This window comes from Caretta caretta, chromosome 4 (assembly GCF_965140235.1).
Source record: "Caretta caretta isolate rCarCar2 chromosome 4, rCarCar1.hap1, whole genome shotgun sequence".
NCBI lineage: Eukaryota > Metazoa > Chordata > Testudines > Cheloniidae > Caretta > Caretta caretta.
The window spans coordinates 91,317,932-91,333,941 of NC_134209.1; the positions used below are offsets into that span (position 1 = coordinate 91,317,932).

Consider the following 16,010-nt stretch of genomic DNA (forward strand, 5'->3'; position numbering starts at 1 on the left):
GATGCGATAGCTGATGGATTCCTTCAGCAAGTAGTTGCTGAACCGACTAGAGGGGATGCCATTTTAGATTTGGTTTTGGTGAGTAGTGAGGACCTCATAGAAGAAATGGTTGTAGGGGATAATCTTGGCTCAAGTGATCATGAGCTAATTCAGTTCAAACTGAACGGAAGGATTCATAAAAATAAATCTGCAACTAGGGTTTTTGATTTCAAAAGGGCTGACTTTCAAAAATTAAGGAAATTAGTTAGGGAAGTGGATTGGACTGAAGAATTTATGGATTTAAAGGTAGAGGGGGACTGGGATTATTTTAAATCAAAGCTGCAGAAGCTATCGGAAGCCTGCATCCCAGGTAAGGGGAAAAAATTCATAAGCAGGAGTTGTAGACCAAGCTGGATGAGCAAGCATCTCAGAGAGGTGATTAAGAAAAAGCAGAAAGCATATAGGAAGTGGAAGAAGGGAGGGATCAGCAAGGAAAGCTACCTTATTGAGGTCAGAACATGTAGGGATAAAGTGAGACAGGCTAAAAGTCAAGTAGAGTTGGACCTTGCAAAGGGAATTAAACCCAATAGTAAAAGGTTCTATAGTCATATAAATAAGAAGAAAATAAAGAAAGAAGAAGTGGGACCGTTAAACACTGAGGATGGAGTGGAGGTCAAAGATAATCTAGACATGGCCCAATATCTAAATAAATACTTTGCCTCAGTCTTTAATAAGACTAAAGAGGATCTTAGGGATAATGGTAGCATGACAAATGGGAATGAGGATATGGAGGTAGACATTACCATATTTGAGGTAGAAGTGAAACTCAAACATCTGAATGGGACTAAATCGGGGGGCCCAGATAATCTTCATCCAAGAATATTAAAGGAATTGGCACAAGAAATTGCAAGCCCATTAGCAAGAATTTTTAATGAATCTGTAAACTCAGGGGTTGTACCATATGATTGGAGAATTGCTAACACAGTTCCTATTTTTAAGAAAGGGAAAAAAAGTGATCCGGGTAATTATAGGCCTGTTAGTTTGACATCTGTAGTATGCAAGGTCTTGGAAAAAATTTTGAAGGAGAAGGTAGTTAAGACATTGAAGTCAATGGTAAATGGGACAAAATACAACATGGTTTTACAAAAGGTAGATCGTGCCAAACCAACCTGATCTCCTTCTTTGAGAAAGTAACAGATTTTTTAGACAAAGGAAACGCAGTGGATCTAATTTACCTAGATTTTAGTAAGGCATTTGATACCGTGCCACATGGGGAATTATTAGTTAAATTGGATAAGATGGGGATCAATAGGAAAATTGAAAGGTGGATAAGGAATTGGTTAAAGGGGAGACTACAATAGGTCCTACTGAAAGGTGAATTGTCAGGCTGGAGGGAGGTTACCAGTGGAGTTCCTCAAAGATCGGTTTTGGGACCAATCTTATTTAATCTTTTTATTACTGACCTTGGCACAAAAAGTGGGAGTGTGCTAATAAAGTTTGCAGATGATACAAAGCTGGGAGGTATTGCCAATTTAGAGAAGGACAGGGATACCCTACAGGAGGATCTGGATGACCTTGTAAACTGGAGTAATAGTAATAGGATGAAATTTAATAGTGAGAAGTGTAAGGTCATGCATTTAGGGATTAATAACAAGACGCATCAATTAGAAGTAACGGAGGAGGAAGAGGACCTTGGAGTATTGGTTGATCATAGGATGACTATGAGCCGCCAATGTGCTATGGCTGTGAAAAAAACTAATGCGGTCTTGGGATGCATCAGGAGAGGTACTTCCAGTAGGGATAAGTAAGTTTTAGTACCATTATACAAGGCACTGGTGAGACCTCACCTGGAATACTGTGTGCAGTTCTGGTCTCCCATGTTTAAGAAGGATGAATTCAAACTGGAACAGGTGCAGAGAAGGGCTATTAGGATGATCCGAGGAATGGAAAACTTGTCTTATGAAAGGAGGCTCAGGGAGCTTGGCTTGTTTAGCCTAACTAAAAGAAGGTTGAGGGGAGATATGATTGCTCTCTATAAATATATCAGAGGGATAAATACCAGAGAGGGAGAGAAATTATTTAAGCTCAGTACCAATGTGGACACAAGAACAAATGGATATAAACTGGCCACTAGGAAATTTAGACTAGAAATTAGATGAAGGTTTTTAACCATCAGAGGAGTGAAGTTTTGGAATAGCCTTCCAAGGGAAGCAGTGGGGGCAAAAGATCTATCTGGCTTTAAGATTAAACTCGATAAGTTTATGGAGGAGATGGTATGATGGGATAACATGGTTTTGGTAATTAAATATTCATGGTAAATAGGCCCAATGGCCTGTGATGGGCTATTAGATGGGGTGAGATCCGAGTTACCCAGGAAAGAATTTTCTGTAGTATCTGGTTGATGAATCTTGCCCATATGCTCAGGGTTTAGCTGATCACCATATTTGGGGTCGGGAAGGAATTTTCCTCCGGGGCAGATTGGAAGAGGCCCTGGAGGTTTTTCGCCTTCCTCTGTAGCATGGGGCACGGGTCACTTGCTGGAGGATTCTCTGCTCCTTGAAGTCTTTAAACTACGATTTGAGGATTTCAATAGCACAGATATAGGTGTGAGGGTTTTTTTTGTAGGAGTGGTGGGTGAAATTCTGTGGCTTGCGTTGTGCAGGAGGTCAGACTAGATGATCATAATGGTCCCTTCTGACCTAAATATCTATGAATCTATGATTTGGAAGGGTCTCAGGAAGATCAAAGGCTTCAGAGGCACTATTTGCCCCATATGCTTGAGCTACTCTTATACTCCTCCTCAGCAATTCATCCATGTTTCAACTTTTTGTAGGATTCCCTTTTGATCTTCTGGTCATTAAAGAGCTCCTGATGGAGCCATATTGGCCTCTTACTATTCTTTCTTTCTATCTTTCCTTTGCACTGGGATAGTTTGCTGTTGTGCCTTTAATATTTTCTCCTTGAGAAACTGGTAGCCCTCCTGAATCCTTTTAGTCCTTAGATTTTCTTCCCCTGGGACCTTACCTACCAGTTCTCTGAGTTTGTTAAAGTCTGTTTTTTTTTTAAGTCTATTTTCCATATTCTTCTGCTCTCACATCTTCCATCCTTTCCTTAGAATCATGAAATCTATCATTTCATGATCACTTTCACCCAAATTGACTTCTACCTTCAGATTTGCAACCAATTCCTTCCTGTTAATCAGAATCAAGTCTAAAATGGCTGTTTGCCTGGTTACTTCTTCCACTGTCTGAAACAAAAAGTTGTCCCCAATACACCAAGAACTTACTGGAACTTTTGTTTTTTGCCATATTACTTTTCCAACCTATATCTATGTAGTTAAAGCCTCATATTACTACCTGGTGATTTAGATATTTCTGTTATTTAATCTATAAATGCCCCATTCACCTGCTTTTTCTGATTTGGAGGCATATAGTAGACTCCTACCATGACATCACTGCTATTTTTTGTCCCTTTTATCTTTAGCCAGAGACTTTCAACTGGTCTGCCTCTCACCCTCCCTCTGGACCTCAGGACAAGTATATATATTCTTGATGTATAATGCAACACCACCTCCCTTTTTACTCTTCCTGTCCTTCCTGAACAAGCTATACACCTCTTGACCAATATTCTAGTTATGAGACATTTCACACCAAGTCTCTGTAATGCCAGTTAAGTAATAATTTATTTTATGTACTAGCACTTCCAGTTCTTCCTGTTTATTCCTAGTACTCTATGCACTGGTTCCTCTTGCTGGCTTTCGTCAGTAGGGACATGCAGGCTGCATTCCCAGCAAGTTGAGACCAGGGCCTGGGTGGAAGTATTTCAGGGTCATTATGCCTTTCTGTTGGGGGGTGGGACCACAGGGGCAGGCAGAGGAAGAGCTAGCAGTGGTATTGACAACAGGCTGTTTTCCTCCCATTGCAGGTCCTTCCTTGTAGATTACTTCCAAGTTAAGAAACAGGGAAAAAAAACCCCAGCATGCAGCCCTGCCTCCCTGCCCTCCTCCGCTGGTGAACTCAGCTGGCTAATTCCCTTAGTCTCCCAGCTACCTTCGTTTTACCAGCCTGTAAGATAGAACGAAAGAATGATGGAAGGGGATGGAGAAAGCAGAACATAATTTTTTTCTTTATTCCTTTTCTTTTGTTTCAAAAAAGTTGAGGGAAGGCCATTGTGAATGGATCCTAGACCAGTGCTTCTGCCGAAACAGCCCAAGCTTTCAGCATATGCTACAGCTCAGCTATTGCTCAATGGCACAGTCTAGACATATTTGCTGTTATTTTACCTGAACGAACACCCATTAAACCTTGCTGCATGTTACATGTTCACTTGTTAAAAAAGAGTTTTTTCACTTTATTCCTTGATTTGTAATTTCTAGAGGAAATGCTCTCATTATGTAACTTTTTTCCATTCTAGGTCATTCCTCGGGTTCTTCAAATATGTTAGGCTAGGAATATTTCTCTTCATTACTGTTTTCAAAATGATATACTGGAGCTTTTGAGATCTGTACTATTTATACAGCTCCTTGGAAAAGACTCCATACATTTAGAGTACATTTCTTAGCTGTCAAGACCAAAACCAAATCATAGGAAAAACAGAATTATTAGTATTTTGCACCATTACAAATGAGAGGTGGATTAGGTTCATGAACTAAGTAGTGGGAGGGAAATGAGCTCTAAAACTAATATCCCTTAACAACTCTCTTCCATACTGTACCTGTATTGCTCTTTTAGGAGGAGACAGAAGAGGATAGTGACCTGTCAGACAATGGAGATGATGTGGATGGTAAACGAGATGCTCTTGCTGAGCCGTGTTTCATGCTGATTGGAGAGATTTTTGAGCTGCGAGGAAGTAAGCTTTGAACTTGCTTGCTTATTAGTGGATTCTGTTGGTTAAGAAAAAAGCTAGGAAATATTGATTTTCACATGTCAAAATGAATCACTGTTTTCCTACCATTTAAATGAGTGGAGATATTTTTGCAATGTAAAACACTGATTTCTTTGGAAATCAATGTTTTTTAATTTCTGACTCTTCTGGGGATAAGCTCCCAATCATAACATTGCAGTAACAATGCAACAGTTTGGGAGTTTTGCATTAAATATTTGTAAGCTTCACCTCAGTTTAAAAATGTTCTATATTCCAAAACACAGGCAAAAATCAGAGTATGCTTTTGTGTCAGGATACTGCATTTTACAGTGAACTAGTTCCAAGGAAAAGGAAAGTAGATGGTTTATCATATTGACATGCATGTGTCAAAGCAACATGACTTCCACATTCATTATAAAAAAAAGTGTCTTACTCCAAATATAACTAAATACATAGTAGACTTGAAGCAACAAAATGATAGAATTAGGAACTCATTTGGTGCTGGATCTTTCATGCTTTGCATGTCTGAGTAATGGCTGCATGATCAGGTCCATGGACAGAAGCATCAAACAGAACTATTTTGTGTCCACTAGAAGATGCAACTGTATTTAGCCACACATAGTATTTGCTTAAAAAAAATTTTGTTTTCAGAGCAACTATTCTAAAATATCACACCTTTCAAAATGCTGTAATTACATGCCCCAACCGGAGATCTTTGCAAATTCAGATCTTTCCCAAGACAGCCTTGTTAAGAGAGTGAAAGTTTACTGAGGATTTGACAGTTAGGAAGGAATATTCAAATTGTTCCTTCAGTTATTCTTGATGACAAGAAGCTGCCTTTTTTCTTTTTGCAAATGTATCCAGAATGTCAGTGCCATTGATGAATACCATATATCCTATTGTTAGATGTACAAGTGCAAAAAAAAAGGCTTAGGAAGTAGTGCTGGGCCACAGTTAGTGTAAACGTTTAGGTTACATAGTCTTAAAAAAAGAAACCCTTCCAATAGGAACCAAAAATTAACAATGTAGATCTTTGCCTATATTTAAAAAGATATACAAAAATGGGAAATGGTTTAAAAATCATTATTTCTACTCCTTCCTATGATCTAAACTTGTCCTTGGCTATCTGCACAGAATAAAGAGAAGCATATCATTGGAATAATCACAGTTCATCCTTTCTATCAGAAGGAAGAAAAATATAATTTTTCATTGGCTTTGATATTTGTAGTGTATAAATCCACTAGACATCATGTTCCAGAATATTAACTCTGTTTCTTCCTGTTCTTCTGTTTCTATAAATTGAAAACTTGAACTAGTGATTCCCATGTAGCATGGTTCTTTCAGTGTTATTACCAGTTATACCCAGGCTGTTTTTTCATATATCTTCTTCTTGGTAACATTTGATGTCCCTTATTTTTTATCTCTATTTGTGAACTTTCACTGTGTGGCCCCTGATAGGAAGGTGGCAAAGTTGAATCAAGTCATGCAAGGTCTAAGTGCAGTCGTAGGCCTTTGAGCGCTTCCATTGTTAGTCCTTGTTGGACAAGAGTAAACCACCATTGGGCTCAACATTGGCCTAATTCTTTCCCATTGAAGCCAATGGGAGTTTTACCACTAACTTCAGTAGACGAAAAGTTAGGCCAGCACTGACGACTACTGAACATCCCACACTGCGTTTTTCTTTTCTTGCTGGCCAAGTTGGGATAGTAGCAAAAGGCCCTTTATCAGACAACAAGCTACAGTGCTACAGCACTCTTTTTCTGGCCAGTCTAGCTTTTGGGGGTCTCTGGGCAAGGAAAGCTCCCCTAGTTTAGTTCCAACATGGTCAAATCATGAAAAAAAAATGACTAACGTAATGATTGAACCTAATGACCGGAAGATTCTAAATGCAAGGGAAAAAAAGTAATTCTTGAACTTTAATTGTGCTACTGATGCACATTTTGAAGAGACAGTCCCATTTGGCTAACTTACTCATTTCCTGTGCAGTTCACTTTCTGCAGAGGAGAATTTCTAGTTAATTTTTTGAGATGCAGATCAATAGAGAAAAGAAGTGACCAAATTTTGTGAGAAACTTGAATGGTTTCCATGATGTCCAGTTTGCTGAATGGGTTTTTAAGGCTTTTATTTCTCTTTTTAGTAGTGCAGGATAGTTGAAGCTTATTCAGAGGAAAAACCCACTGCATTTTCAGTCTACATATTTTTTCTATATAATAATTTCTTCTGCTGCCTTAATGATTTTTGAAAAGTAAGGTGTCTCTCAGTACTTACAATATCAGTGCTTACACTATTGCAACCCACTGTGTTAGATATTTGTTTAATCGTTTATTAAAATGACAATGCTGAATTACAAACACTGTCCACAAAAGTCTCTTGTATTCCATGAACTCTGGGCAGCAAGCTACATTAGAGCTGGACGTGAACCACAACAGTAGCTCTTAATATGTGGCTGGGACTTAATCTCTAGTTGAAATGGAAATGCTACTGTCAGACGCAGCAAGAACAAACATCCCAAATCTAAAAGAAGTGTGTTATTTCTTGCAGTCCCAGTGCAGTCATCTTTATTCTTTCTAGAAAGTTGAAGGAGCTAGTAAAGTAACCCAAAAATAACCGCATAGCAGGACAGACAGGAAAAAAAATCAGAAGTGAAAGAACTATGGATGTAAAGCTTGGAAAGTGAAACATTAATACAGATAATAGTAGATAAATGTATTGTAGTTTCTGTGTCATGATTGTGGAACCTAGAGAGTTACTGAATGTCTGGTCTTTATTTTCTTTCCTTTTTCATTATTCTAGTGTTTAAGTGGGTCAGAAAGACACTAATTGCACTAGTACAAGTCACTTTTGGAAGAACTATCAACAAGTAAGTAGCAGTTAAACTTTAACTCTGATTCTGGAATCATTGCTATATGAATAACTAACTGAAAGCAGACTATTTAAAAATATCTGTTGACATTCTGTTCATATAGTTAAGGCTCGGCCATTGTTGTCTTACTACAATTTAAAATTAAGTTTATTCTCATGTTGATCAGAGGGGAATCTAACACAGACGTACAAAATGGATCAAGAAGGGGCTCCCAAGGACCCAGGTTTAAATGAATGAAATCGGAGGGCCAGGGACCAGTCATCCCACCTCCTTCTCTGGCTGGCCAATGGGCGGGTAGTGTCTCTAGAAGAATAGGGTCCACCCTGCATTCCCCCAGCATGGGCTTTCTTCCTCCCCCTTTCTGCTGGGGCTGTCCCAATCACTGCTGGTCCCATCAAGTTTCCCATCCATTGAGGCAGGTGTGTGGCATTATGGTTCTGCTCCTATAATCTGTACCACAGTTCTGAAATCAAGATTGTTTCACAGGGATTTGCCATTTGTGGAATTAAATTAAAAAAAGAGCAAATATATTTCATTGGTGAGAAATGGGCGTGCTATAAAAATTGTCTGCTACTTTTTCCTTAAGAGTGAATTAGCACCTCACAGCTTATCAGATGCTATCCTGTAATTTCTGAAGGAGTTAAACATTATGCTGGTTTGAATGGCTTTTATTTTCTTAGTCTATCTGCTTTTCTTACGAACCCACAACATTTTCCCCAGATCTAAAACCTAGATTTTTGTTTTAAGCTGTTTCATTGTACAAGAGACTGTAAATTTACCTAAGTGACAGAAACCATTTTAAGTAGACAGTATGGGTGTGATTTATTTGTAAGGTAAAATAGCAACATATCATTACTCCTGTGCAAGCCAAAATGTCAGTTTTTCATTTGCATGGTTTACAACTCCAAGAAGACTTTTCCATGTTGTCATGAGGTTTAGGCCTGCAAAACGTGGCCATCACAGAGCTGGGTAAAAAGCTGGAAATCTCCTCATGAAAATTGTTGTGGAAAAACTTGTCCTTTCTTGGTTAAAAAAATGATAACTAATATAGCTCTTCTGCCAGGTGCAAAGGCCTGTAGTAAAATAGTTATTCGACAGAGCAGAAATTTGGTATCAAGGAATCTTGGTTTTTCCTTCCCACGGATCTTTGCTTGGTTTCATCATCAGAGCAGGCTCTAGAAAAGCATTTTAAAACTACTTTTTAAAATGAAACATAATTTGTTACTCTGCACTGTCATAAACTTTTGAAGCTTGAACACTATGTTTAAATGTCTGTTATCCTGTTGGTTTGCGAAAAGGTGTTGGCATAAAGCCAGCAGAAGGCACACAAGCAGATGGGTTTGAGTATTGGGAGTCTGCCTGAGTTATGGCAGCCTCCTGAGCTGCTTTGTTGGGTCACAGCTTTGCTTGGAATCTCTTCGGTACTGCATGCTGGGCCCCCATCACTGGTACACCACCTGCGCCAGGGCTTGACAGATGGTCCTCCAGAAGGCAGCCTTATGACAGTCTTCCACAGTCATTTTGCTGGGGGAATCCCCCCTAGACAGACTGTGTCACTTTGTCACTGTACCTGTAAAGGGCTAGAGATGGGGTAAGGATTTTACCCTAAATATTTCTTCAATAATTACTTGTCTGTGTAAGCAATTGCTGTAGTGGCTAAGGGATTTTAGGCAATAATGAATAGAAGAGAGGTAGTCCATGGGCTGCTCTCTTTTTTAGATGTGACCCACATTATGAACAAGTTGAAGAACGCCTGATGTGACTTCTATGTAAACCTGGAGTCATTCCGAAAGTCAAGGGAGTTGAGTGACTAGCTCCCATTTGTGCCTCTGATAATCTCCCCCTAATCTCTGAAGGCCATAACTCCATATTAAAGATGAAGGTGGTTGCAATCTGCTCCATCTAATGCTAATTACATGTGCTCCTCAGGATACTGGCAAATTACCATTTTGGAAAAGCTTGAGCACTTGGAGTTTGTATTATAACCTGTAATTCTTCTTGGGTTAAAACCTCCAAAAGTAAATCAAACCAAATATTTGTAATCATCAAAATGGCTGTAATGTGTTTCCATGTCAGTGTATGGTAACTCTTATTTGTAAGTGAAAAATCTACTCACTGACAAATAAATTGGGCTCTTTGTCATATTGGTTTTACCCTATTGGATAATGTTTTCCATTAGAAAATGGAGGACAGCTATGATAATGATAATTTCAAAAGTCTGTAAACTTCAGTTATTTCTGCAGTACTTTCACCCAGGTGAAAGATCACTGAGAATCTGACAAAGCAATATTTTACCTTATTTTAGCTATGATGCTGTCATACAGGTAGGTAACACATCCCAGAAATCAAATAACAGTACAGGGTGGTCCCATCATCCTTTCAGCAGCTGAAGTCGCACATGCCAGAATTGCTTTAACAGCCTCCCACAGACATTATCGAATGGAAAATCGGAGAAGAAATTATTGGAAATGTTATGGTTGAGCCCTGATAGACTAATGGCCTTTGACAACAGCTACTTACTGAGGTTTAAATTGAATTTTTTCCCCTTGTATGTTCACATAATGCAAATAGGTAGCAAGAAAAACCTTACCCCTGAGAGAGTGCACACTTTGAATGGGGTTTGGTTTTGTTGTTGGGTTTTTTTGCTCATGCATTTGTTTGTTTTTAAGTATTTAAACTGTGTTCTGATTTTTAAATTGTGGTGTTGTAGCAAAGCAGTTAGTATGGTAGGTCATTGCTCTGGAGCTGGTTGTATATCCCAGAACTTGAGTTCTTTAAGCAAAGAGTGCTCGAGATGATGCAATTAGCCACAGGAGGAGGTGACCAGCTCGATCAGTCACCCTGGTTACAGCACTGCCTGTGAAAGAGCTTCCTGGGTACATTTCTGGAAAAGCTTCATCCTATTTTATCCAGCTGGAACATATGCCCATACTGTCAGGTTGTGGTTCCCAACTACCATTTTACTTCTCAGTGTAGCTCATCACCCTCCTCTGCTTTTCCCGAGCAGCAGTGAGCCTTTGTACATGGCCCCACAGTGTGCTGCTACCGTCCACTCCTTTAAATGGGTGTGTTCCTTAATTGCACTGAGTTCCATCTTCTTCACATCCCAGTAGCATACATTTGGAGCAACCCAAGCCACGTTTCCAGTAAGAGTGCACATAGCTGACTAGGAAGTGGGGGGCACTGGCCAAATCATCTGATATCGTAGGCTGATAAACCGGCACCATTTTATGAAGTTGGTCATGTCTTCCACCATTTGTCTGTGTAAAATCTAAACTATTAATTATGACACATTCCCCTTTAAATTTCTTTTTAAAGACAAATACGTGACACCGTAAGCTGGATATTCAGCGAGCCAATGCTTGTTTACTACATCAGTGTATTCCGAGATGCTTTCTGGCCAAATGGAAAATCAGCAGCCCCAACAAGATCCAAAAGTGAAGAGCAAAGTCAGGAGACAAAACAGAGAGCGCAGCAAAAACTACTTGAAAACATTCCAGGTGAGAACATCAGCATTTCTCTACATAACCACATATGAAAGAAGTGAACGTTAAACCTACATTTTTCTCTTTACAGTTTAGATCGTACCTTCTAATGCTGAAAACAGGCACAATCTTGATCCCAGCCCTTATCCTTAGTGCCTCTGACAAGTAAATTGCAGCACTGTTCAGTGCAGAATGGGACTTCTATGCCCATGTCTAACATAACTAAAAAACTGGTAGCAAAGTCAGTAGAATCTGACTCTTCTCTTCTGGCTGAGATTTCAGAACCAGCTTCTTCCACCTCACAGTCTATCCTCATATTTGATTTTTATCTCTACGCTTCAAACAACACTGTTTTTAGTTTGAACCCTTTCATGAGGGTGTTAGATAAATTTTAGTGACTGTTCCCAGTCATTCCTTAGTGTCTCATTTGACCTTTGAAACTAACTAGATGATAATCATTTTTAGAATAAGATAGTAAAGCTAATCCAATTTAAATAAAGTAAAAAAAAAAAAAAAAGCAAAAAACCCCCAATACTTACGTGATTTGGGGGCATCAAATTGTGCACATAGCTGGCATATGTACCTGTGTGAACTTCTTCCTGTTGTCCTTGTCTGTAAGGTGAGAGTTTACGTAACTTTTTTCCAATGTAGACTACAACAATTTAGGGATAGAACCAGGAAAATAACTGAGAATTCCCATCTCTCAGTCCCATGTTCTAACCACTTCTGAGGAGCTTAACTGAATACACTAAGCTTTTCCTACAGATTACATCTCTTTTGCATTCAGTCAAAGCAGAGAACATTGTCGGCCAAAATTTTCATACTCTGATTTACAAGCCTCGATATGGATTTAGGAGCCTAACCTAAGTGGCCTGATTTTTTAGAAGTGCTGATCGCCCATCAGATCTCTTTAGCTTTATTTTGTAGATGTGGTCTCAGCACACTGAAGCTGAGCCACATGTTCCTGGCTAGATTCTAATAATGCTGTTAATACAGTTCCGGGAAAGCTTAGCTTGGCACAGGTCTCCCAGAGCAGTGTTCTTCAGAGGCAATCTATTCAGAAAACTCCGTTAGTGACAAATAACCTCATTCTCCCCCTCCCTCCGCCCCCCATTTATACTATGCTGAGAATGTTCTTCAGTTATTTGGAGGTTGTCTCTACACTGTTGTTGTTGTGCCACACATACAGCATGCCAGTATCATTTGGCTGTAGGAATAACCCCTACAGACTGATGCTCTTCCGGGTCTAGTGGTCATAAAACACCCATTCCTGAAATTTTCTTTCTTATTGTTTCAGTATTCCTCTTTATCGGTGGAACAGGTAGCACTGCCTGCTAAGATTGCCAGATACTTCCCATTATAACACTGTGATTTCAGTTGCTTATTATTCTGCCAAACTTTAACCATGTGGTCATAGGCAACCCTAATTCTGGCATTTCATAACTTCTGAGTGCTTAATTTTGCAACCTTAACATTCAGTTAATGTTTTGGTGTGTAATTAGTGTGTACTAAAATCAGGAGAATTTTTTGTTCAAGTTTGTGACCATCCAAAGAAGCCGAATATCTGGAAATATACAAATAATAAGCATATAGTTTTCTGCCAGAAAAACATGTTATAACTAGTGACTAGGAAATTAATAGTAAATCAGCTGATAATTGTGAAGGTAGATTTCAAATTTTAGCCTAATATAACTTAAATACCCTACTAGCTGATCTACCCAGCACCTGGATAGAGCAGGTTTAAATTACACATTTGACTGCTTCACTAAACTTTGTTATACACACACTTTTGAGTAATTTTTAATTTGTGTTCAACAGGCAAAACACAACACAAGGTGTGCATGGAAAATATTTGATATATAGTATAAAGCACATCATACTAGGCGTTTGGTACATTATACATACTTGGCTTAACTAGAATAGTCAATCATAGCTTCTTCATGAAAAACACAGGATGTCTAGGAGCTTAATTTTTCTGTAGCAAAATGGAATGTGCTGCATGTTGCTAATGGTCAACCAAGAAAGCCCTAGTTTTTCCTTCCTAATAAGACTTAATTCAAATTGTAAATAATTCATCTAGAAATTTATCACTGCTCTGTTTATTTGGAGATATGTAGGCTTTTTAATTTAGAGAGGCAAAACTCTGAGATCACGTCTCTCCCCTCAAATCACTTGTTCAGATTATCAGAAACTGATATTTTCAACTAATTTTACTAACTGTATCCCTTACCTACTCATGTTGTGTATGTGAATATTTGAATAATACATGAGAATACAGGCCTAATGCTCTGCACTGCTAAACACCTAATATGCCCAGTATATCTTTGGTAATAGCACTCAGAGGGTGTTGCCAAAACAGCGTAAACAAAATTCTGATTTTAAAGGTCTTTGACGCAGATGCTTAAGCATATGCCTAATTTTAAGCATGTGAGTAGTCTCATTCATTGGCAGCTCATATGTTTTAAGTTAAACATGTGCTTAAGTTTTTTGCTTAATAGGAGCCTGAATTTATAATTCTAACCCCCTGTCATGGTAAGTGGTGTCTTCTGGTGCACTTGCCATTAAGTAATTGTAAGCAGATATGGTTTATCAACATCAGGATGAAAATACAACCTAAAATGTTTGTTGCAGATACTCTACAGAGCCTTGTTGGACAACAAAATGCCCGTCATGGGATAATCAAAGTGTTCAATGCACTGCAAGAAACTAGAGCCAATAAGCATCTACTCTATGTGAGTAACCAGGATATTATCTGTGAATTTTATTATTCTACTAAGTACTGAACTAATGGCTCAGTATTCTAACCTTTCAGACTGATTTTTTCCTTGTGTTTTTACAGTGCCTGGCACAATGGGGTCCTGATCCATCACTGGGTCTCTTAGGTGCTATGACAATAAAAATAATTGGTAGGCTCAGAAATGTCAATATGCCTAGAAACAAGAAATTGTTTTCTTGCAGAGCTTTCTTACACTTAGAAGGTTTTTCAAAGCTTTTAAGGATTTCTTTCCCACTAAAGGGAAGTTGTAAAAATCTGCATTTACATTGTCATTTAGACTTCCTAATTTTGCATATTGAACAGGTGTTTAAAAAATCAGTTTTGGGGTGCTGCATGATGATATTGGCACATGGGAAATTAATGATAGTCCCATGCAGGGTGGACTAGATGAACCAGGTGATCCTATTATTTGTGATTATCTGAACATCTCAGAAAGGAGGTAGAAATTCTTATTTGCTGTTTACATTAATCTTAGTAGTTTTCCTTTTCTTTTTTCAGGTCTTGTTGGAACTGCTGCTAACTGAACTGTGTCCTGAGCTAAGAATTCATTTAGAGCAGCTTAAAGCTGCTCATGTTTGAATCTGCACAAGTGAACCACTAGAGAAATGTCTGTGTAATAATAGACATGAAACTTATCTTCCTCTTTTCCACAGAGGGCTGACTGAGGACTATTGAGTATTTTTTAGTTTTCTTTCTCCAGTTTTATGTGAAGTAAACAGACTTGAAAAGATCTGATGCTGTAGTAGGGTAGAAAAACAATGCTGCATAGTTGCCAGCTTTATTTAAATTGTTCTATTTGAATACTTTTTGGTTTAAAATACAGACTGAAATATAAATGTTAATATAAGTTGTAAGAATCTAGAAAATATTTTAAACGTTTATCAAAAATGAAGTTTTGCTTAATAGTGGTAAACTAATGAATGTTGTACAGTTAATTTCCTCATTGAGGATTTGAACCCTCCTTTATTGTGTATTGAAGAGCCTTGTTGTGCAATACTTCAGGTAAAGTTATTGTGAACATTTTATCTATTTTATTTTTACCAAATTTGAAGCATTTGTAAGCAATAAATAACAAAGTGGATTATGGTTGTCAGGATTCCTTCCCCACTCTAAACTCTAGGGTACAGATGTGGGGACCCGCATGAAAGACCCCCTAAGCTTATTCTTACCAGCTTAAGTTAAAAACTTCCCCAAGGTACAAACTTTGCCTTGTCCTTGAACAGTATGCTGCCACCACCAAGCATTTTAAACAAAGAACAGGGAAAGAGACCACTTGGAGACATCTTCCCCTCAAGCCCTACACACCCCCTTTCCTGGGGAGGCTTGAGAATAATATCCTAGCCAATTGGTTACAGAATCATCAAAGACCCAAACCCCTGGATCTTGAAACAATGGAAAAATCAGTCAGGTTCTTAAAAGAAGGATTTTAGTTTAAAAAAAAAAAAGGTAAAAATCATCTCTGTGAAATCAGGATGGAAAATACTTTACAGGGTATTCAGATTCAAAACACAGAGGATCCCCCTCTGGGCAAAACCTTAAAGTTACAGAAAACAGGAATAAACCTCCCTCTTAACACAGGGAAAATTCATATAAAACAAAAGATAAACTAATCCGCCTTGTCTGATTTACCTATACTGGTTGCAATATTGGAGTCTTGGATTAGGATGGGTTGGAGAAGATGGATTTCTGTGGCCTCTCTCAGTCCCAAGAGAGAACAAAATGTAAACAAAGAGCACAAACAAAAGCCTTCCCCCACCCCAAGATTTGAAAGTATCTTGTCCCCTTATTGGTCCTTTGGGTCAGGTGCCAGCCAGGTTAGCTGAGCTGCTTAACCCTTTACAGGTAACAGGAAGTTGCCTCTGGCCAGGAGGGATTTTATAGCACTGTATACAGAAAGGTGGTTACCCTTCCCTTTATATTTATGACAATGGTACCTGATGATAATTAGTAGTTAGTGGATGAGTTTGACATCAGTAGTTTCAGAGGAAATATTTTAATTGTATTATAGTCTGTCCAACATGCGTCTCATAAATTAGTGTGTCAT

At 38.5% G+C, this 16,010-nt stretch overlaps 1 protein-coding gene across 3 annotated transcripts in view; it reads left to right on the forward strand.

The window, feature by feature from the left end:
• Positions 1-15,047, forward strand: part of SNX25 (sorting nexin 25) — a 163,509-nt gene extending 148,462 nt beyond the window's left edge. For all 3 annotated transcript variants that reach the window (XM_048847964.2, XM_048847962.2, XM_048847963.2), the window contains 5 exons: positions 4,710-4,827; positions 7,636-7,702; positions 11,024-11,205; positions 13,822-13,922; positions 14,465-15,047. In XM_048847964.2, coding sequence (XP_048703921.1) covers positions 4,710-4,827; positions 7,636-7,702; positions 11,024-11,205; positions 13,822-13,922; positions 14,465-14,545 — 549 coding nt within the window. In that variant the 3' untranslated portion in view covers positions 14,546-15,047. The remainder of the gene's footprint in view (positions 1-4,709; positions 4,828-7,635; positions 7,703-11,023; positions 11,206-13,821; positions 13,923-14,464) is intronic.
• The last annotated feature ends 963 nt before the right edge of the window (positions 15,048-16,010 follow it).